At 44.8% G+C, this 22,308-nt stretch overlaps 1 protein-coding gene across 1 annotated transcript in view; it reads left to right on the forward strand.

Moving 5' to 3' along the window:
• Positions 1–2,586: 2,586 nt before the first annotated feature.
• The window catches only part of scube3 (signal peptide, CUB domain, EGF-like 3), a 109,021-nt gene continuing 89,299 nt past the window's right edge, over positions 2,587–22,308 (forward strand). Inside the window, exon 1 of the mRNA XM_042342148.1 lies at positions 2,587–2,743. Within this exon, the coding sequence (XP_042198082.1) occupies positions 2,644–2,743 (100 nt within the window). The 5' untranslated portion in view covers positions 2,587–2,643. The remainder of the gene's footprint in view (positions 2,744–22,308) is intronic.

Consider the following 22,308-nt stretch of genomic DNA (forward strand, 5'->3'; position numbering starts at 1 on the left):
AGGGCTCTGTGGGAGGGCTCTGTGGGAGGATTCCTTGTGGGAGGGCTCTGTGGGAGGACTTCTTGTGGGAGGGCTCTGTGGGATGTGTTCTTGGTTGATATACACACACAAATATTTTGTCTTTAGTATAGATTTCTCCGGGAGGTCGGAGCGCCTTTGTGCAAACGCGAGACGCCTCACCTTCTCCTCTCACACATACACCACAGCGACACGCGGGGCCAACGGACAACCGTGCGCGGGGGCTGCTGGGATGGCGAGGGGCGCGGGGGCTGCTGGGATGGCGAGGGGCGCGGGGGCTGCTGGGATGGCGAGGGGCGCGGGGGCTGCTGGGATGGCGAGGGGCGCGGGGGCTGCTGGGATGGCGAGGGGCGCGGGGGCTGCTGGGATGGCGAGGGGCGCGGGGGCTGCTGGGATGGCGAGGGGCGCGGGGGCTGCTGGGATGGCGAGGGGCGCGGGGGCTGCTGGGATGGAGGGGGCGGGAAAACGGGCTTCGCCTGAACAGTGAGTGACCGCGGCCTCTCTGCTGAGATTGTCCGCGAGTGTCTCTCTCTGTGTGTGTGTGTGTGTCTCTGTCTGTGAGTGTCTCTTGTTTTGCTGCGGGTACAACAGTAAAGGGAAGCAATTGAACAATCAAAGAGGGCCCCCTCCCAAACCTGGGAATGGGGTGTGAGCAGGTCAGAGAGGGCCCCGTGGGGGTGGGGGGTTGTGAGGGTGAGGGCCTTGAAGTCGATTTGCTGGGATCCAGGAGATGGCTACGGTGATGGGGCACACGGAGGCTGCTGCGGGGGACATTGCCGCCGGTTTTCCTATTGCATTCATCAGAAATCAGCTCACACACCTCGACCGGACCGTCCTGACCCGAAACAACTGAGCTATCGGAGGCATAACCACAGGCTGTTGAATTGCCAAGTCTCCAGATAAACTGAAAGGCTTTGGTTACTTTCCTGCAACAAAATAATAATCCTTTCCCTGCGGCAGAGGTGAATTAACAGTTACAGAGTTATTTGTGCTGCGGGGAATGAAAGAAATTGCCTTATAACTACAGGACTTTTGAAGGAATTCTTAAACAGAATTGTTTCCCAACTTCAAAGAGCCTTTAACATAGCACGGTCTGGCCCGGCTTCACAGCTCCCTTTTGGTCCTGATAAAAAGTCGATGCTGGAAGTGAAATGTGAGACAAGGAACCATGTGAATAATCCTTGCATTTCATATAGCGCCTTATCATGTCATGGAGACATCTCAAAGTGCTTCACAGAATATATTGTAAAGTGAATTGACTGTAAATTTTGTGGGTGAAACGCGTCAGGCAATTGTGCACAGCAGTATCCCACAAACAGTCATGGATTGAGTGACTTTTTTTTTGGAGGGATTATTACCCCCAGAAAGTGATCTGCCAATCTACTAACAACTGGGTTCCTACTTTCTGCGGGATAAACAGGCGTATGAAGTAAAGAAACCAGCCTAGGGTTTCGCCCTGCCCGGGAATCGAACCTGGGTTACCTCGCTTGCGAGGCGAGTGCACCAATCACTTCACTATGGGACTCCACAACCTAATTCTCTAGATTTTACATGAACGAAGACGCAGTGGGCTGGTCCCGGGAAGAATAAGGTGTTGGGAATGGCGATGGTTTCTGCTTGGCTCAGTTCTTGTGGTTTGACTGGCTGCCGGCGCTGGGCCGAACCGTACTGATTCCAACCGGTGTGGAAATTAAGCGAGCTAACTTTTCCCTGGATTAGCGCGGATCAGATTGCTTAAACCCAGGTTTTAATCGTCTTCTACTCGTTAAGCTAAGCTTTGGGTTTTGCCGCACGCGGTTTGCGAGTTCAAGTTCCCCGGGTCACCGTCGCCTGTGAGTTCTGAGACTTGGGGGCAGGGGGTGGGGGCTGTGTATATAAAAACAACTGCCATTTCACTTGTGAGTTTATTCTCTAATTCACATTCCACGGGTGTTGTGTGTGTGTGTGTGTAAGTGATAATGCGCAGCTCTGATCTTTGCATTTGCTCGTATTTCAGGGAGGGAGTGAGTGAGTGAGTGATCGAGTGTGTGAATAAGTGAGGGAGTGAGGGATTGAGTGTGTGAGTGTGAGTTGCAGGGTTGCTCGGTGCTGAGCTTCGGGCCTTTATCGATTCATTGATTCCACATGGTCCCGCTCTGACCTTCTGATCCCAGAGAAGCCGTTTCTATGGAGACTGGCAGTCCTCCTCCAGCCTGGTTTCTGGCAGGAATGTGGTTGGGGGCAGCAGCTGATTGTAAATTCCAGCAGAGACTGGCAGCCCCGCGCGTGTCTCTCCTCCCCCTGCTCGGCTCGGCTCGGCTCGGCTCTGCTCAGCTCAGCTCGGGGGGGTTTGCAATGTGAAAGAGCAGCGAGAAGCAGCAGCGCTGTGTACATCTCTGATGTGAGTGAGTGAGTGACTCCCTCTCTCCCCAGAGCGGTGCTGTGTTAGAGTCAATGATCCCACAGCACAGAGCGCTCTAACTGAGGGGGCAAGTTCACACTCACACGCTCCCTCCCTCCCTCCCTCTTTCTTTCCTTTCCTTTCTTTCTTTCAAACCACCGGGATCACCGTCAGGATAGAGTGAGGCGAGGACTCCCCATCCCCATCCCATCCCATCTCTCCCCAAGCCTTCGCTCATCAAGAGAATGCGGAGCAGAATGGGGGCTGGCGCTCTGTCCGGCTCCTACTGTTTGCTTTTCATGCTCTTGAACACACTCAGCACGGCGGGAAACAAGGGCAGCCAAGGTAAGCCAGCTTTCTCTTTTCTTTTAATGCATCTCCCCCCCCCCCCCCCCTCCTCTTTCTCCCTCTTTCCCCCTCTCTGTCTCTCCCCTCCGCTCAAATGTATTTTGAATTCTGTTCAGCGTGTGGCTCCCTGGATCGTGCCTTGGGAAACGATTCCTCTCTGTGTGCTTATACCTCTTCTCTTTTATATGTGTGTGTTTATCATAGACAGAGTGTGTTTGTATACATTTCTGTTTGTATGGATACACACTGTGTGTGTATGTGCTTACATGTTTGTGTCTAATTTATATACGTGTGTTTGTATGTGTATTGTCTATAATTCTATGTGTGCATATATATATGCACTCACAGTATATATAGTTCTCTCTCACAGTATGTGTATGTGTATGTATGTGTGTGTGTGTGAGAGTTCAAAGATACAGTGCATGTATTTAAGAGCCAAGATCAATCTTGCTGTGGAGGTGGAGGTAGATAAATAGAGAGAGCAAGCTAGGGAGCATGATATGGTGCAATTCCACAAAATTTGGATTAATGAGGACCTTGAATTATTGTTGCCACTTTGGTCTCAGAAAGACAAAACATCCCTTTGGATTTTTTCACTTGAAGTTTTCCTGGTGTAATTTGAATTGAAGAATACTGACCATCTCTCATCAGCAATTTAAAGGTTAAGCCACATTTGAACATTGCATCTCTGCCGGCCCCATCTAAACAGTTGTGAAACATGAATCATTTAATGTATAATTTTCAGTGCTCGTCGCCCAGACCGATATCTAAGCTGACTTTATAATAATAATAATTCTTGCATTTGATATAGTGCCTTATCATGTCTTCGAGACATCTCAAAGTGCTTCATACTTTGTGTAAACCGCCTCCTAACAATAGCTGGTACATTGAGATCAGCTCTAATAAATGAATCTGCAGGTCTAGTATTTGATTCAGATCGGTCTATGCCAATTAACTGCTTTATAATCAAGTCATTGTTTATAAATTGGGAAATTAATCAATCGACTTGTCTCAAATCCAGCGGCAGTGGTCGCTACACTTCTCTCTCTCTCTCTCTCTCATTTAATCTGCCTTTAACAGATCCTGTTTTACTTGTGTCTGCTGACATTGTGGCAATAGCAAAACAAACAGTCCAATGTGTTTTTAGTCTTTAGTTTATTAGCTGGGCAATTGACATATGTATTTGCTGAAAAATGTAATGTGAGCAAGCTGGGACCTATTCACCGTGATGTTGACATATTACCGGCTAAAGCGATGAGTGAACGTTTAATCAAGAATTTGAGTTTTATGGCATTTTCAACATGGGCCGAAATTTGCTTCTTACATTGGATGGATGTCTGTCTGCGTCTGTCGTCTCTCTGTTTGTCTCAAGTGATGTGATGCAAAAGTTTACTTTTTAAAATGCATTTTTATACAGGAGTATAGTTCCATTTGAATTTTTTTTGTGTGGAACAACAACAGCAGTTCAGATGCAGTATGAATTTTTTTTAGAGGCTGTTTTTTCCCTTGTCTTTCCTTACCCTCCTCCCCCCCCCCAATAAATTTTCACTTCGCTGTCCTAAACTGCTAACTTGTGCTGCGTTATAGTCAGGCACCAGCAATGCTCTGAAGTATAACTGAAGTATTTCATTTCACCCACAAAATACACAGCCAATCCACTTTACAGCATATTCTATGAAGTGCTTTGAGACGTCTCAACGATGTGATAAAGCACTATATTAAACACAAGGATTGTCATAAGTAGTCCTTATCCCAGTGTGAGCTGGCTGCCTGTGTGAGGGGGAGCATCACATCTGAGCATGATTTTTTTTCTCTCTCTCTCTCCTGGGCTGACACCTGCACGCCCCTCACAGCAGGAGTTAGTGGAATGAGATGAGGATCCCTGGCTGTTCCCTCCCTAGCCTCGGGGGCTCAGGCCAATTGTGGCAGTCTCAGCGCCTCAGCTGGAATTGGAACTCAGATCAAATCAGCATGGTATCTGGGACCTTTCTGATTTGTGTGGCTTAGTCTTACACTGGGGGCCCATTAGTGTATGGGGCGGGGGGGGGGGGGGGGTTAGTGTTACACTGGTTTGTGGGGTGTTGTCGGTTTACACTGGTGTGGGTGGAGGGAGAGAGTATATCAGTGCTGGGGGGAGAGGGGGCTGTCAGTGTTACGGGGGGGGGGGCTGTCAGCGTTACGGTGGGGGGAGCTGTCAGCGTTACGGGTGGGGGGTTGTCAGCGTTACAGGGGGGGGCTGTCAGCGTTACGGTGGGCAGGGGAGCTGTCAGCATCACGGAGTGTGGGGGGGCTGTCAGCATCACGGTGGGTGGGGGGTGTCAGAGTTACGGTGGGCAGGGGGGCTGTCAGGGTTACCCTGGGCGGGGGGGTGGTGTCAAGGTTACGTTAGGTGGGAGGGGCTGTCAGGGTTACGGTGGGTGGGGGGGGCTGGCAGGGTTACGGTGGGTGGGGGGGGCTGGCAGGGTTACGGTGGGTGCTGTCAATGTTATGCGGGGTTTGGGGGATGTGCTTTGTAAGTGTAACCTGGTTAGAGGAGAGTGGGTTAAGTGAGGTGAAGTTTTGTGCCTGGTGTATTTACACACACGCCACGGCTCTGTGCCCACGATTCCTTAACCTGATGATATACTATTTCCTGAATAATTGTTTTTCATTTACTAAAGTTCTGGGTTATTTTGTGGTGTGGTTCATGCTGTTCCCCAGCACAGCCTAGAATACCCCATTTTCAGTTTGTTTTATATCAAAATAATTTCCGCTTTACACTGAAGTATCTTGATGAATCTCATTAAAAGAATGAGTTATGGACTGCCACTGACAGTTGCTTATTAAACGGGGATTAGCTAGTTTAATGCAAGTATTCTGCTGGTGCAGTGAGTTTATTAGTTGTCTGTTTGAAATCGTAGAATATAGAATGAGAACACAGGAGAAAGCCACTGAGCCTACACTGATACCAGCCAGCTCCTCTACACTAGAAGTTAATTTATCCGAACTTTTGCATGAAATGTTTCCTATTCAGACGGACGTTAAAGATCCTATTTGAAAAGAGAAGGAAGTTTCTCTCTCCCCCAAATAACATTGCACACTCACTTTGTGGCTGTTTGTGGGATGTTGTTGTGCAAACTGCCTGCTGCATTCACCTTCAAAGTTCCCGTCGCTGTAGTGTACACTCTATGAAACACTTTGAGACATCCTCCTGGCACGAAAGGCGCTGTATCAAATGCAGGAATTTTTTTTTATCTACCAGATTCTCAGATTCCCTGCTTTATCCCTTTTGCATTGGTCTTCCTCAAACCTCCTGATGTGAAAGGCACTATACAAATATAATTTTGTTGTTGTTGTTAATCAGTTCCCTTTTAAATCTCCTTATATTCCTCGCTTCAATAGCCACTTGTGGCAAAAGCTTTCCATGTGGTAATAACCCTCTGCATGAAAAACATCTAACGTACCTTCTCTCCTCCAGGAACAGTTTTGAGTTTAAACTCCCTCGTAACCGATTTATCAGTCAGCAGGAATAATCCTTCACTGTTATCCTCTCCAAACCAACCTCTGTTGGATTGCTTGTTGAATAGCTCAGTAATATCCTGTGAGGGAGAACTGTGATCAGCACAGCAAGGTGTGACTTACATTCAACTGTTCAGGCATCGGATACCAGAAACCGTTTGCTGCTGAAATCATCATTCGTGGATAGTTATAATGACAAACATTTAACAACGGCATTGAGCCATGCAATAACTCCTTCTTACATGGGCTGTGTTAATAGCAATGCGGCACTCGATCCCAGTGTCTGGCCCCTGCAGTTTTCATGATGTGACTTGTAAACTTCAGGAAACCAATGTGATTTCCTACAGAAAATGAAGCCATGGAGAATTAGCCATGATTTGCAAGCCCTCTGCACTTGAGTTCTTTGGCTCAATGTGCCAGGCTGCCTGCTTTGATTTTTGTCAATGTTTTTTTATGGAGAGCTTAAGGATTGCTTTAATGCAACACGTTGTTTAAATTTCAGATGTTAAATATTGTAAAAGGAAATTCCGAATCCTCGTACAGTGTAGAGATAACGATCTTAAAGCAACAAGCTTACTGTGACTTGACACAGAGCAAAATGCTATTGTGGTTGTGTTCTGTCAGTTTGGCTCAGTCAGTCGCACGCTCAGCTCAGGGTCAGAAGGTTGTGGGTTCAAGCTTCATGTCGAGACTTTGAGCTCACAGTCTAGGCTGACACTCTAGAGCAGTGCCCCAGGGAGCATTGCATTATCGGAGATGCTGTGCTTCGAGTGAAATGTTAAACTGAGCCGCCGTCTGTGCCAGTCCTCGGGTGGGTGTTGAAGGTCCCATGCCGCTATTCCTGGATGCCTGGCCAACCATCCAACCGCAGTAGGAATTGGTCATTCACCTTGTGGTGGTTTTAGGGGTCTTGCAATGGGTACTGTTTGAAACACAAAAAAGCCCTATGCTCAAGAGTAATGACTTGTGAAGCACTTTGAGACGTGTTGACACAACAATCTGCATTTATAGAGAGCCCTTCACACAGAATATCAGAGAGCTTCATATTGATGGGGTTGAACACTGAGCAAGGGAGAAAGGGAAAAAGTAACCATAGGAGCAGTTGAAGAGGTAGGTTTTAAGGTGGGATGTAAAGATTGTGAGAGGGGAGGTATTGAACCATGGATAAGATACATCTCTTTAGGTGAAATTAAGCTGCAGGACAAATTCATGATTGCTGAGGTTTATAGGGATGCAGCAAGTACTGCTCCAGGAAATGCTTCAATTTTACATGATCCATTTTTTTCCTGAAAAATTAAACATTTCTTCGAATGAATGCAGGAAAGTGTTGGTATTCTCAGCAGCAGAGCTCCACAATGCTGTTTGAGATGTATTACGTTGTGATTGTTCTGTAAACTCTAAATACATTTTAAATGATTGTTTTAATATCATCAGCGGATCAGCCTGGCTCAGTTGGTAGCACTCTCGCCTCTTGAGTCAAAAGATTATGGGTTTAAGCCCTTACGTTGGAACTTTAAACTCACAGTCTAGGTGGACACTCCGCTGCAGTGCTGGGGGAGTCCTGCATTTTGGATGAGATGTTGAACTGAGTTCTTGTCTACCTATTCAGGTGGACATTAAATATCCCATGGCATTATTTGAAAAGACCTGGGGTCCTGGTCAACAATCTCCCAGATAAAATTGGTCATTTATTTTATGGGTGTTTGTGGGACATTGCCGTGTGCAAATTGGCTGTCTGTAAAATATACAGTCACTACGCTTTACAGTAAAAACCTGTGAAGCGCATTGAGTTATTTTATGTCATGAGGTATTCCGGCAAGATTATTGTGATGCTGTGTAATATGTGCACAATATGCAGTGGGGGGAGGGGGTGCTGCCTGAGTGGAGCTCTGGAAACATGATTGAGGCCGGCTGGTTGTGTCACTGTGTCCGTCCAAAATATTGGTGCACTCTCAAGCCCCCTGTTTATTGTTTTGTAACTTGTCTGTGTGTGTGTTATCCTGTGTATTACCCACACACCAGTTCACATCTTGTCTGTGTGTGTATACATATATATTATATATATTCTACATATGATACATATATAAAGAGTGGGAGAGAACAAGTCTGGACAAAGTGGGCGGTGATGAGTTGTTTAGTCGTGACCATTAGCTGTGGTTAAACAGTGTGGGATCACATGAGGACATGGAACAGAATGATTTTACTGTATTTCTGACTTGAGAATCCTTAATGAGCTGATTTTGCAATAACTGCTCACACAGGAGCCATCGGGCTGAGAAATCTGATTCGTTGCTTGCCTTTCTAGACAATAATGGGGCAATGTCTGCTGTTGTTTGGGCTGTGAGTAAATGTCAGACTGAGGTTTCTGGGCTGAGTCGCTCGCACTTGTCCAGTTTGCCAACGTTTCTCCGAACAGAGTGAAGGAGGGCACCAGCACTTACAGTCACTACACTTTACTAAAAACGGAAGTGTTTGGAGATGTTCAGTACTGTAGACACTATATGAAATGCATTATTACATTTTGTTATTCGTGAGTTTTTTTTAAGGATGATTAAGGTCTCAGCAGCCATCCCAAACCTCAGCTCGATCCCAGTGACTCGAGCAGTGTGTTTGGCGGATGCAGGGCTTCAGTAGCACACACATTTGACATTGTAATTGTTTTTTAATGTATATAAAAAAACTTTGGACAACGTTACAGCTTCATGGGGCGCTATTTAGTTTCCTCTGCGGCAGAGTTAATGCCTTCATTCTTCTTACCTGGTCAGCATTGATGGAGTGAATGAAAGAGTGCCTTTGGCTGCATCAGCTATGCTGGAGAGTGCAGTTTCCTCCTGTGTAGGTGCAGAGGTTCCGCAAATCATCCTGTGCAATGGAACCTATAAATAAAAGTACTCCATGGCACCGCTTGTGACAACCCAGCAAGCCTGGCTAATCGGCAGGCCAGTCGCTGGGAGCAGGGATTCTTCCAATTTGACTCTGGTTAACACTGCAAGCCAAAGCCCTAACAGACAGTGGGAAGCTTGCCAGGCAGTTCTCTCAATGGCAGGCTATGTGTTTTTCACTGGTTAAACACCAGCAGTTTCCCCAACTCACACCCTGGGGTCCCCAAACATTGGCTTTTGCCAACCTGCACCTGATTTTTTCCAGAATTAGTGTGCGTCCCTCCAGTAAGAGAGTGCGAATTCCAGGATGGCATACAAACATGAAACTCTCAATCTGGTTTGGAGAGTCTTAAGCTTGGCAATGGGTTTCTTGATGCGTCAGACACCCAGCTGACGAAAAAAGCAAAACTGGAAATAGCGATTGAAGCAACCCTGTACCTCGAAAAAGGTAAATCCCACTTGTTTTCTTGAGATTAAAATTTTCATGAATTTGTTGCACTCTTGCTCATCCAGTGCTGAATTATGTTTGGGAAATTAAATTTTTATTGATGATTAATTTTTTTGGAACTGTAATCAGTGCAGTGTGAAAAATTCAGTACTTCACACAGACACAAAATAAAGTCCCAGAAGTTGCCATTATTGGTTAAAAGACCTCTCTTTCTCGATTCGGATCATAGCTTTGTTTGTCTGCAAAAATACAGGCCTACACTTTATCAAAGAATATTACAACAACAACTTGCACTTATATAGCGCCCCCCATGCAGGCGTGTCTCAGAACGCTTAACAATGGCAGAGCCTTACTCTGAGCCAGTGGGTCGAAGGGAGGTGACTAAGCACATTCGAAAAGGAAGATTTTAAGGCGGGACTTGGAAAAGAGTGGGCAAGGCGGGGGGATTGAGGGAGAGTGTTCCAAAGTTTCGGGCTGTAATGGCTGAAAGTGCGACCTCTAATGGTGGAGTGCAAGGGACAAGCAGGAGGCCGGTGCCAGTCGAATGGAGGCTCTGGTTGGTGGATTGGGGGTGAGGAGGTCGGAGAGGTAAGAAGGTGCCAGAGTGAAGGGATTTGAACATGAGCGTGAGGATCTTGAAGTCGATCTGTTCGATGGTGGGGAGCCAGTGAAGCCTGGGCCAGATGGTGAGGGGTACGGAGTTTGGTCCTGGTAAGTATGCGGGCGATAGAGTTCTGACTGAACTGTGCTCTATATTACAGCTTAGGAGGCCATTTGGCCCATCGTGCCTTTGCTGGATACTTTACCGTGGATACATTTTTTTAAATCCTTGAGTTTGATATATCGCCTTTCACATGGCGAAGATGTCTCAAAGCGCTTCACAGGATTTGCTGTAAAGTGTAGTAACTGTGCATTTTTAGGCGAGCATAGCAGCCAATTTGCGCACAGAAATATTTCAAAAACAGCCACAAAATAAATGGAATTTTATGTGGGGGATTGTTGGCTAGGATACCGGGAGAAACTCCTTTCTCTTTTTTGAATAGAGCCAAGGGATCTTTAAGGTCCACCTCAACATTAACAAATTACATTTGTCTAGTGCCTTTCGTGTGGGGAGGACGTGCCAACGCAAACAGGCAAAGGGACCTCAGTTTAAAGTCTCATCTGAAGGATGGCACCTCCAGTATTGCAACACATCCTGGTACTGCGTTGGAGTGTCAGCTTTAGACTATGCAAGCTAAATGTGCAAACGTGGTACTTGAACCCTCAACTTCAGATTCTTGTGCTACCAACTAGTACAGGTGAATGCTTTGAAGCACTTTGAGACCTGCTCCGGACATGAAAGGCCATACGTTAAATGTAAAGAGTTTTATTTTATAGATCCTGATATCGAATATTTTCTCAAAACTGAAAGGCTATCTTTCTGTGTGCCTCTGAGGCTGCAGGTTTTAAATGATTTTTGTTTTTGTTCAAAACCCAAAATTTGAAGAAGGCCTTCTCTACAGGAGTAGAGAAGGCCTCTCCCTATGCTGTCAGCTGCTGTGAGAAGTGACATTTACTAGGGTGACTTCAGTATATTTCAAAGAAACATTCCTTAAACAATCTGGTGCTGTGACTTGGTATTTGTAACTTGTAATGTTTTGGGTTCTGCTGATGAGCTGTTTGTCAGGTTTATTTTTCAAGAAATTTATATATATTTTCCAATTGATCAGTCATTTTTACTAAAGTGTGATGAAAAATTCAATGTGGAATTCCACAAATCATGGATGTCAGCCTGGCTCAGTCAGTAGTACTCGACTCAGATAGAAAATTGTGTGTTTAAGCCCCACGTCAGACTTCAAACTCACACTGTCTAAGGTGACACTCCAATCTTGTGCTGAGGTTGCGCTGCAATGTCAGAGGTGCCATCCTTCGGATGAAATATTAAACTGAGGTCCCATCTGCCCGTTCAGATCCAGTGCCTTTATTTTAAAAGAGAAGGGCGTTTCTCCCATTGTCCTGGTCAACAATCCCTTAGATAAAATTGGTCATTCACTTCATGGCTGTTCTGAGACCTGACTGCATGTAAATTAGCTTCTGCATTCACCTAAAAAGTACAGTCACTGCATATCCTGTAAAATGCTTTTAAGTATCCTAACGTGAAAGGCGCGGGGCTGAGGCGGGGGGCTGAGGCGGGGGGCTGAGGCGGAGGGCAGGGGACGGGGGGGGCTGAGGCGGAGGGCGGGGGGGGCGGAGGGCGGGGGGAGGAGGGCGGGGGGGAGGAGGGCGGGGGGGGGCTGAGGCAAGGGAGCTGAGGCGGGGGGACTGAGGCAGTGGGGTGGGGGGCAGGGGCTGAAGTGAGATGGGGGGGTTGCTGAAGTGAGGCGGGCTGTTGACAGCATCTGCATTTTGTTTCCTTTCAGTAAAATTCTAGAGTGCTCAGTAATCATGCACATTTTCAACTAAACAGTCCTGGGGAAAGGAGGGAAAGGGGGGGGTGGGGGGGAGAAGTCGTGATCTTGTTTAAAAGGAAAATAGAATTATGAAGTTTAATATTAACGCAGTGGCTTTGAGAGATCCCTTTACTGCCGCAGTCCCTGTAATTATATTGTTATCTTTGATTAGGGCAGAGTTAATACATCTCACCTGCAAAAACAATCCCATTCCCAGAGTGCCCAGTGCTGTCGATCACACTGTGGCCATGCAGTCTGTCAATGTGGAGTTTGTGTGCTTACCGGGCTGACCTTCACTCTTTTGCTCCCTGTTTCCTCTGAATCCGAGTCAGGGGTCTGGGCTGAAGAGTCTGGGGCAGTGCTGGAAGTGCTCGAAGCATATGCTTTGGGTTTCCAGTCTCTGTTGTTACAATGCAAATATCGTGCAAACTGATCATGTGAAGAGCGTCTCCCGTGGGAGGAAGGCAAGCTTTAAGATGGATGGAGGAGAGCCCTGGCTGGTTTGTAGCCAAGCTGGCAAGAGGTGTGAAGGACATTTATAATAAAACGAGGGGAATGGGCAGACATGTTGACGTTTGATTGTCACCTGACAGTTTAATCCTGCATTTTCAGGTAAGAAATGTCAAGGCAAGAGGAAGTAACAGTAGTTCAAGTGGCTCTTGAAAGAGGATCCAGACAGACAGTCACGTCTGAGCTGAATCAACTTTTCTTATTTCTTTTTCAATTTGAAGTGTGCTGTGACCCAGGAACATGGGAACAGGAGGACACCATTCACCTCATCCAGCCCTACCCTGCCCACATCCTGGGCTTTCTCCATGCAGCGCCAGTTAACCCTGTCCTCTCCTTTTCTCACTTCAAGGAGTTATCATTCTGGGTCTAACATGCAGTCATCTCAACCAGGATTCCTGAATAAGGAAACTAACTGGGAGCATGTCTTGCCCCTCCACACCGAGAACACTGCCCGAAGGAGCTCATGTGAAGTGAGTTTCTGTGTGATTTACTTGCGTTCTCCTTATTAAGGAACCTCGTTAGGAAGTGTTGCGTCTGTCAGACACTGAAATGTTTGTTCGCTCCATGGAAAAGAGAGGTGCACAGAGTGGGGTGGGGGGCTGAGAGGTGCCCGGGCCAGGTGGGGGGAGAGGTGTGCCTGACACCTCTCAACCTCACTGCCTGGGCACCCCTCCCGCACCTGCCCAGGTACCCCTCACCCCCCCCCCCCCCCATGGCTTTATTGTTGCCAGTGTCCATGCCATCACTGAATCTGTTGCTCACTGATGGTCTGACAGGGCTCGCTCCTGGCCTAAGCGCCAAATAAAATCTTTCCCAAATTGTTGGGTGAGCCGTGATAAATCCTCCCCCAAAAAAATTTTCAGAGGTGATTTGAAAGGAAAGTTCCAAAACTGAATTCCAATCAAAGGCATTGGTAGGAATAATAAGATATAATAACAATAATAATCCTTGAAATAGCACCTTATCACGTTGTTGAGACGTCTCAAAGCACTTCACAGAATATACTGTAAAGTGGATTGACTGTATATTTCGTAGCCAAAACGCAGCAGCCAATTGCGTACAGCAGTATCCCGCAAACAGTCATGAATTGAGTTGACTAAATTTTTTTTCCAGCCGTTAGTTTAAGTGAGCGGTCATTGTGTTAACTCAGCATTTTTTTTGTTCTGTAGTCTGAGTGTCTCACCAGCATCCAGATTACTGTCTGTGCAGCAAGCAATATGACCTTTACCCCAATGGGAGGTATACCCCTTGTTTGTGTGTGCACTGAATAACGGATTGGATGGACTGCACCAGATCGAAGACATATGGTACTGATGATGTTCTCTGCCTGCTTTACTTTTTCTGTGCAGATTCTAATAAAATCTCTCGCACCAAGTCCAGTACTGGTTAATTCAGAAACGGTGCAAAAGTTTATCTTCAAGGGTTGTCACCTGCCGTCATCCCATCTGGATTGATTGCTGTACATCTGGTGTGTTATCATTCAATGAGCCCCAGATTCAATTAAGACGGGACTTATTGAATTGAATGAACCAATCTCATAAGGACTCCAGGGATAACCGTTGCAAATTAGAAAAGAATGTAGCGGCTTAAAACAAACCAGAACTGCAGGGAAGTAAAGACTTCCTGTAGGATAGGCAGAGTGCAGCTAATCAACAGCAGGCGAGGTCCAGGCTCCACACCAAACCCTCCTCTCTCCAGCATCTTACTGAGCTGAGAAGTGCAGGCGGTCATGTGGGCAATGGTCTTGTGAGTCAGAGAAACCTCATCTGTCTGTTTCAAAATATATGTTAAATCTCTGACTTTTTGTGTTCTGAACATCTTGCCTGCCCCCTCCACTCCCCTTTTTATGTTTTATCTTTGCTCAGCCAGGTGTCTGACACATAACGAAACCCGTCACCGAGTTTAAGAGTCTCCAAACCAGACTTGTGAGTTCCACATATGCAAGCCACATGCATGAGGAAATTTCCCTGTGTTTGATTGGAATGTGCACTATCCTCGTGGAGGGATGCTCCTTGCTTGCCTAATTCCAGGGAGTGTTACCTTCTCGCCTCCTCCCATGCAATTACTGACAGAGGAGTTCAGTAAGTGCCAGCAACTTCTCTGGTACCTCTTGACAGTGGCATTTCTCTGTGAGGCTGGACAGTAAGCGGCAGCAAACCAGGCTTGATCTTACAATGCAGTATTAGCTCACGCATGTCCTGGCTGGGCGGGAGTGTGATTCAGTTGTCATCGGGAGCTGAGAAGCGCAGGCGGTCATGTGGTCTTCAGTTTTTTCCCGTAGCCCAAGAGCACTGAGGTCACTTGTGAGCCTCTGCTAAGATCGGCTGAAACTCAGCACATAGCAAGGATCAAATCAGGAACCAGCTCTGCATTGGACTAGACTGCACCAGATGGCGAATTACACATCAAACTGGCAGGTTTGAGAGCCTGAACCAGTGACCCAGGAACCTGTAAAATCAACTGGATCTCAGTGTTGTATCTTCATGATGGGGGGAAATCCCACTCATAATGGAAAAGGATTACTATTGTTAGCAATTCTAGGTCACATGATAAAAATAACACTGCTGGAAATGAAAGTGATTACTGTGTCGTTATGTCGATAGAACGCTGGAGGTTTGGTTTTCACTGGGCTCCAATGTGGGAATCTGTTGAACCTGGGTTTCTGACAATCTAAACAAAAAAAATCTGATTTGAAAAGAGAAGGGAGTTTCTCCCTCCCGGAGTCCTGGTGAACAATCCCCCACAGAAAACCGTTCACTCTCTCCCATGGCTGTTTGTGGGACATTGCTGTGTGCAAATTGGCAGGTAGAATGTTGCACTACTTTCATCAATGTGTTGAAGCCCTCCTGCCCCTACGCTCAATCTTTGTGGCTGACCAAGGGGGTGAATGGTTTCCTGACTGGTTTGGTGTGAGAATTAATCATTTGGATCTGTTGACTGAGGATCTGGTTTCTTCACGTGCAGGTACTTTTCTAATTAATTGGTGTTTGCACTGGAGGTCTCTGAGCGCTTAGAATTGTAGAATATTCGCAGCACAAAAGCCCCTAATGCTGGTGTTCAGGGGGCTACCCCAGAAACTTTTCTACAAAATGAAAATTTAAGGTGTTATCACCTATGCTGACTGATGTCCAAAACAAGATGGATAACACTAGATGCAAATACACTATACTCCAAATGTTCAGGGTACATCAGGAACCATATTTCTAGGAATACTAGATATGGCATTTCTCGCAATACTGTATTTATAAGTAAGGACAGAAGAGGTCAACTAACAAAGGCATCACATTACTCCCTTGGTCTTCAGATAGGATCTGGGTGAATACTGACAAAAGCTAGATTTCACAGGATTCGAATGAAGTGCAGTGTATTGTGCAGTGTTGTAAAGTATCTGTGCTGTTCCTGAGTGGGTGCAAAGAAAGAGATTAGATAGAGCTTTGCCAGCACAGATGTGATGGGCTGAATGGCCTGTTTTTATACTTTAACATTCTAGTCTTGCCAGTTCAATTCAAACAGTGGACATGAATTTCTACTGTCTGCTGATGTGGGACGTCCCATTGGCTTCATGTATGATCTGTGCAGCTGATGTTGCTCCCAGAGAACTTTTCCAATCATTTGGGCTCGACTAACGAACTTCCAAACTTCTGAAGGTTTTTGAGGTTGTGTTTGTTGACTTTTTAAGACAGGAATGTTCTGAAGGTGGAATGTAAAACCTTGTAGTTACAGATCATTTCACAAGGTATGTACAAGTTTATCCCACCAGGGATCAAAAGCCTCCTACTGCATCTCAGAATTATGATGGAATTTTATCCATAATTATAGGGTTGTAGCTGGAATTCACTCCACAAGGGAAGAAGCATTGAAAGTAACCTGATATGAGAGCTATGCAGAAGCACTGGGGTAGCAAAAGGAACACCCATGCTATTCCCTGTGGGAATGATGTATGCAACTACAGAGGTGGCCAAATAAAACAGCTTTGACCAATATTTCATAAGAACATAAGAAATGCTAGAAGTGAAAAGAGCAAGGTCCATCTAGTTCAGCTTCCATCTTCCTGGTGGTCACATGCACATATGTCCCGAACTACCTATGTACTATATCCCATAATGTTATTTCCTAAAAGAAAACTATCTAATTTGTGCTTGAAAGAATCAACAATTCCTGCTTCAACTGTCTCCCTAGGGAACCTGTTCCACAGGTTCACTATTCGCTCACTGAAATAGTGTTTGCAAAGATTCGTTCTGAGGGAATTTTTGGCCAGGACACCAGGAGAAACTCCCTTCTATTTGAATAGTGCCATGAGATCTTTAACTTGGTTAAAATCTCATGGGCCTCGGTTTAACATCTCATCTGAAGGTCAATAGGTCTGACAATACGGGGCTTCCTCAGTGCTGCACTGGAGTGTCAGCCGAGCCAGTGAGCTCAAAGCCCTGACCAGTCACAACCTTCTGACTGAAGAGATGTTTGTGCCTTGAATTGAACCAGGCTGACACCAATCTTAAGTCCAATTATAGATGAAATGGTTAGAGAGCTTGTTAACATCAACCTGAATGACACCTACACTGATCCCGGTTATGGCCATAGCCTAGTGATTAGTCTGATACTTCTCACCTCCTAATTGGAATGTGGAAGTTATAAACACCAGTTCCTTACTTTTGTGCCCAAGGTACATGTCAATGTTGTACTTAATATCTAATATATAATATCTAATGTCTAATGGTTATTAGAATGTAGCAATTGTGTATAATAATGATATAACAATCCTTATATTTGATACAGCTCCCAGATATCTCATAGTCTGTCACAGGGTTTACTGTAAAGTGCAGTGACTGTGTTTTGTAGGAGAACGCAGCAGCCAGTTTGCATATAGCTAAGCCCCACAAACAGCCATGAAGTGAGTGAGCAGTTTTATCTGAAGGATTGTTGGCCAGGACCCCGGGAGAAGCTCCCTTCTCTTTTCGAATAGTGCCACGAGATCTTTAACAGACAGAACTTTGGATCAATGTTCCATCCGATGGACCAATGAGACGAGTCATTGGGAAAAGATATCCAGGTAGAGTAGAGCTCTTCTCCATTTTTCCTGCCCCACATGCACACAGGTTCTTTGGTTTCCCAAACGTGACGTTTTTCTGAGGGCTTTTACAGGAACTCTGGATACCAAGATTGGACAGCTCGGCTTTCTTGAATAATTGAATTCAGCTCAGCTGTTTGCCCTCCTTATATTGGTAATAATTCTCGCATTTGATATCTTGTTTTATCACGTTGAGACATCTCAAAGCACTTCAACAAGAATAACTTGTGTTTATAAAGCGCTGTTCATGCAGGATAGTCTCTCCCTCATAGCGTGGAGGGGTTGTGGGCTGTGTTAGCTGAGCGAATGAGGTCGGCAGGGGAGTAGGCCATAGAGAAACTATAGTGATTGAATTTGTACACAAACCTGTGATAGTTTGTGAAGAATCTTGAGGCCCAAAATTTCACCTAGTCCAAGTCTTAAATCCATTTTTTCTTACAATTTACAGGAACTGTCTTAATTTGGCAACCACCTTTTTAAGAACTGTAAGGAAAATGGCTTTCAATGTGAGACTGGACTTAAGAATTGCCCACAGGCCTGCATCCTCAAAATAAAGTGGACTTGAAGGCTAAACCTTGGTGGAAATCCAGTGATGCATTTTTTGACATGGATATTTGCAGGGCTTCAGTTTAGAGGAGAGAAAGGTTATTGTTTTCCTCCCCCACAGTAAAAATGTAACCTGATTGCTACTTTCAGAGAAGGAACTTGTGCAAATTGTATACTTTGGGGCATAAGTGACCCTGTGTAGGCCTGCCACACTTGTGCTTGCTTTGTGTTTTTGATAAACAGAATTGGCAATGAAAAAACCTTGCATTTGATACAGCTCCTTATCAGGTTGTTGAGACGTCTCAAAGCGTTCACAGGATATACTGCAAAGTATCGTCTACAAAATGATAATCCTTGTATTTGATACAGCACCTTTCACGTCGCCAGCACACCTCAAAGCGCTTTACAGGATTTACTGTGAGGTGTAGTGACAGTATATTTTGTAGACGAAAATCCATTGATCACATTCCTCTGATTGCCATGGAGCTATTGAGCCATGTAAAGGATTAGAATGAACATCTAATGAATTCTTGATCATGTAGTAGTAATAATAATCCCTGCATTTGATATAGCGCCTTAACATCCATCTGAACAGACAGAGATGAGATCTTGGTTTAATGTCTTATTCGAAGGATATCACGCACAATGCTGCATTGGAGCGCCAACCTAGACAGTGAGCCCAACAACTGATCTGGACTTCGATTGCTGAAGTGGGAACGATGTCAGCAAAGCCAAGCTGACACCTACAGCGCCACAGGTGCTGTCTGTCCGCCATTGGGTTCAGAAGATCAACTAATCAGAGAGATAAATATCCATTGTAAAACACAAGCCCTTAACCACTATCAATTATCACAACTAAACAACAAACAATTCTTGCATTTGATGATAATACTTCTTGCATTTGATATAGCACCTTATCACATCTTCAAAATATCTCAAAGTGCTCCAGAGAATATACTGTAAAGTCCATTGACTGTATATTTTGTGGAAGAAGAACAAAAAGCGATTCAACCTGTTAGACGTTACATGGAGTCTATCAAATTGAAATGCCCCGAAGTGCTTCACAGGAAATTGGTGCAAAGTGCAGTGACTGTGTACTTGGTATTTTACTCGCACATGATAAAGGTGTCCGACTGGTCAACGAGAGACATTGACAAAGACACAGAGCCTCACAAATGCTCAGCGAGCCACAACGCTCACACCAGTTTTCATATTTGATCCATTAATCTGACAAAATTAACTGCCAAGTCTGCTGTCTTCTCATAATAGCTATTTATCTCAAATAATGTTTTATGTATGATTTTAACTGCTGTATCATCATCACTAATCTTTTATTGAAAGCAATGTTTATAAGGATGGAGGCGCGAAAGAGGAGAAGGAAGAGAGAGAGAGAGAAATGTGTCTGAGTTCACACAGATTGCAACAGGGGAAATCTGGAGTGAATATAAAGTCGGGCTGTATATACAGCCTTCAGATTTGGGAGTTGATGATGGGATCCAGTCAGGTCCATCTTGCTCAATCCAAATATTGAAATCCAGTGTGTATCAAGAAAGGAAGCTGAGGAAGGACTACCAACTGAACCAGGCTGACCTGGTCTCCACTCATCCTGGTAACATCCTCGTTACTCCTGGGAATCTTCAAGAGTGCAATATCTTTCTGGTGACCACAGTACTCAAAATGTGGTCTAACCAAGGTTTCGTTGAAATGTAACCTTACAACCCTACTTTTATACCCCTGCTTTCAAAAGCAGTCAGTATATTTGATCCTAAATTTTATAAACAGTTTGAAGACGTTTCAGTGGAATTGGGCACTAGAAAATGCACTTTTATTTACTGAGCAGCAGCCCTGCCTTATGGAGAGGGGTCGGGAATTAGAAATGTGTAGTGCTTTGAGGTAGTTGACCTTTTCCAATATAAGCGCTTAATTATTTATCCAAAAAAAATTATTGCGTCTTTAGAGACCGATACCTATGGAGTAGTGGTTGGTGGGAAGTTCTGCCTGTTGGTTTGTGGCTCTATTTGTGCAGTAATTTTGGAAACTTGGCTCCGACCATCAGGTCCAATTTTGTGAACCCAAAACAAGGCGAACAATTCTACTTATGTGCTGAATGACTAAAGAGCACAGAAGCTCTGTATTTGTGGCCTGTTTATAGTTTAAACAGTTTTGTACTGAATGCTACAGAGCGGCTTTTCACATCGTTTCTCCATTTCTGGTAATGCCAAGCCCCCTCCTTGCTGATTTCCAGTGCAAAACACTGCGGGGGAGGGGACAGAATTTTGCTTCGTATTTTCTATCAATAATGATAAGAGGAATAATTACAGAGAACAGTAACAACAGTATATACAGTAAACCTTCCATGAGTAGTATCAGTTGGGACCCTACGTTCAAGATAATTTATGCAAAATATGAGTTATGTCAAATTTGCATAGAATATAAACTTTTGATCAGGACTTGAATAGATATATGATTTAGGGGATTATACGATTTATACAGATCCGACTTGTACGAGATTTACTGTAGTCCCCTTCATGTGGGGTAGTATCCAGGACTGCTCCTTCCTATAATAATCTTTACATCTGACACAGCCTAAAAGCGCTTCACAATTTTACTGTAAAGTGCAGTGACTGTGTAGGTGAAGACTGGTAAATAGCTGTTAATGGGAGTTAAAGGTAGTGAGCCTGTGTCTGCCAATAGCTCTGCTTGGCAGCTTGATGCGGTGAGGCGAGAACAAAACGGTCTTCAAATCAGAGTGAATAAGATTCATTAGAAATGACCTGAATCAGCCGCCAAACCTGAAAATTTTACTTGTAATGAGGAGCAGCAGGTGGCCTCGTGCTTCTAAAACCTCGTGCTTAAAAACCTAAGGCAAGTTTCCTTGCTTCACATACCTCTGTTTACCTAGCAGTAAATTAAGAACCCAGTTATTAGTCGATCGGCAGATTGCTTTCCAGGGATAAATAATCTCTCAAAAAACATTGGTCACTCAATCCATGGCTGTTTGTGGGACATTGCTGTGTCCAATTGGCTGCCGCGTTTTCCCCATAAAACACAGTCAATCCACTCTACAATCTATTCTGTGAAGCGCTTTGAGACGTCTCAACAACATGATAAGGCGCTGTATCAAATGCAAGGATTATTATTATTAAACTACTATTTATATGGATTCTCCCCCTGGAGTGGCTTCATTTATGGTAGATTATCAGCTGGTGATTGAGTTCTCCGCAGGACACCACAGCTCCTGTTGGAATCCGTGCTCGCTCTGTGAGCTCCAGCGGTTTCTGGGCTGGACCGACAGCTGCTGAGCCTTGTCTCCAGCTCTGCTGTTTTGTCGCCTGCGTTTCACCTCCTCACTCCAAGGTCGTCCGCAACGGGAGAGAAAAAGGAGGGAGGGGGAAATGAGATAGAAAACTACTCACAAAGAGGGCCGGGGGGAATAGAAAACCTCATGTTAATTAGACCACTTAACTGTAATGAACTGGAAATTTGTCTTAAAATTTAGATTGGGAAAATTCCCTCCTGTAATTTGGAAGCTTTTCACACAAAATACAGTCACTCCACTTTACAGTATGTCCTATGAAACACTTTGAGACGTCTCAATGATGTCATGAAGCTCTATATCAAATGCAAGGATTATTATTATTAAGCTTCTTTTCCACAGCTTATTTTAAGAAATTGGTAGAAACAGATTACAAGTTATGACTAAACCTTTGAAGAATATTTCCAAAATTCTGCTCAACTATGAAAAGACTATGGTCCGAAGGTGGAGAAAGTGAGGCGGTTTGGGCTCTGGTGATATTAATTCCAGGACAAACCGTGTTACAGTCCTTGGAAAGCAACACTGGTGTCTTAGTACGAGACAACGACAGCGCAGGATTTTTTCTTCTTTCATAAAAACAATTAGACAAGGATTTTTAAAAAAAAAACTGTTTGTTCTGATGTGTGTAAACTATTTCTCATATTTTATGGGGAAAAGAATTGCATTTTTTGTTGACCTTTTTTCTCTGGATATAACCAAAGAACTTATAAAATCCTTCTAAATCAGGTTATCATAACATCAGCAGATAACGGCCAAATTCTCACTCATTGGCAGCGCTAAAGGTTACAGAGGCACGGCTGAGAGGAGACAGGAATGGAGAGAGTACCTCCAGCCACGGCCTTCCTTTATCCACTGTTACCATCTC

Source organism: Callorhinchus milii, unplaced genomic scaffold (genome assembly GCF_018977255.1).
Source record: "Callorhinchus milii isolate IMCB2004 unplaced genomic scaffold, IMCB_Cmil_1.0 Scaffold19, whole genome shotgun sequence".
Classification (NCBI taxonomy): Eukaryota; Metazoa; Chordata; class Chondrichthyes; order Chimaeriformes; family Callorhinchidae; genus Callorhinchus; species Callorhinchus milii.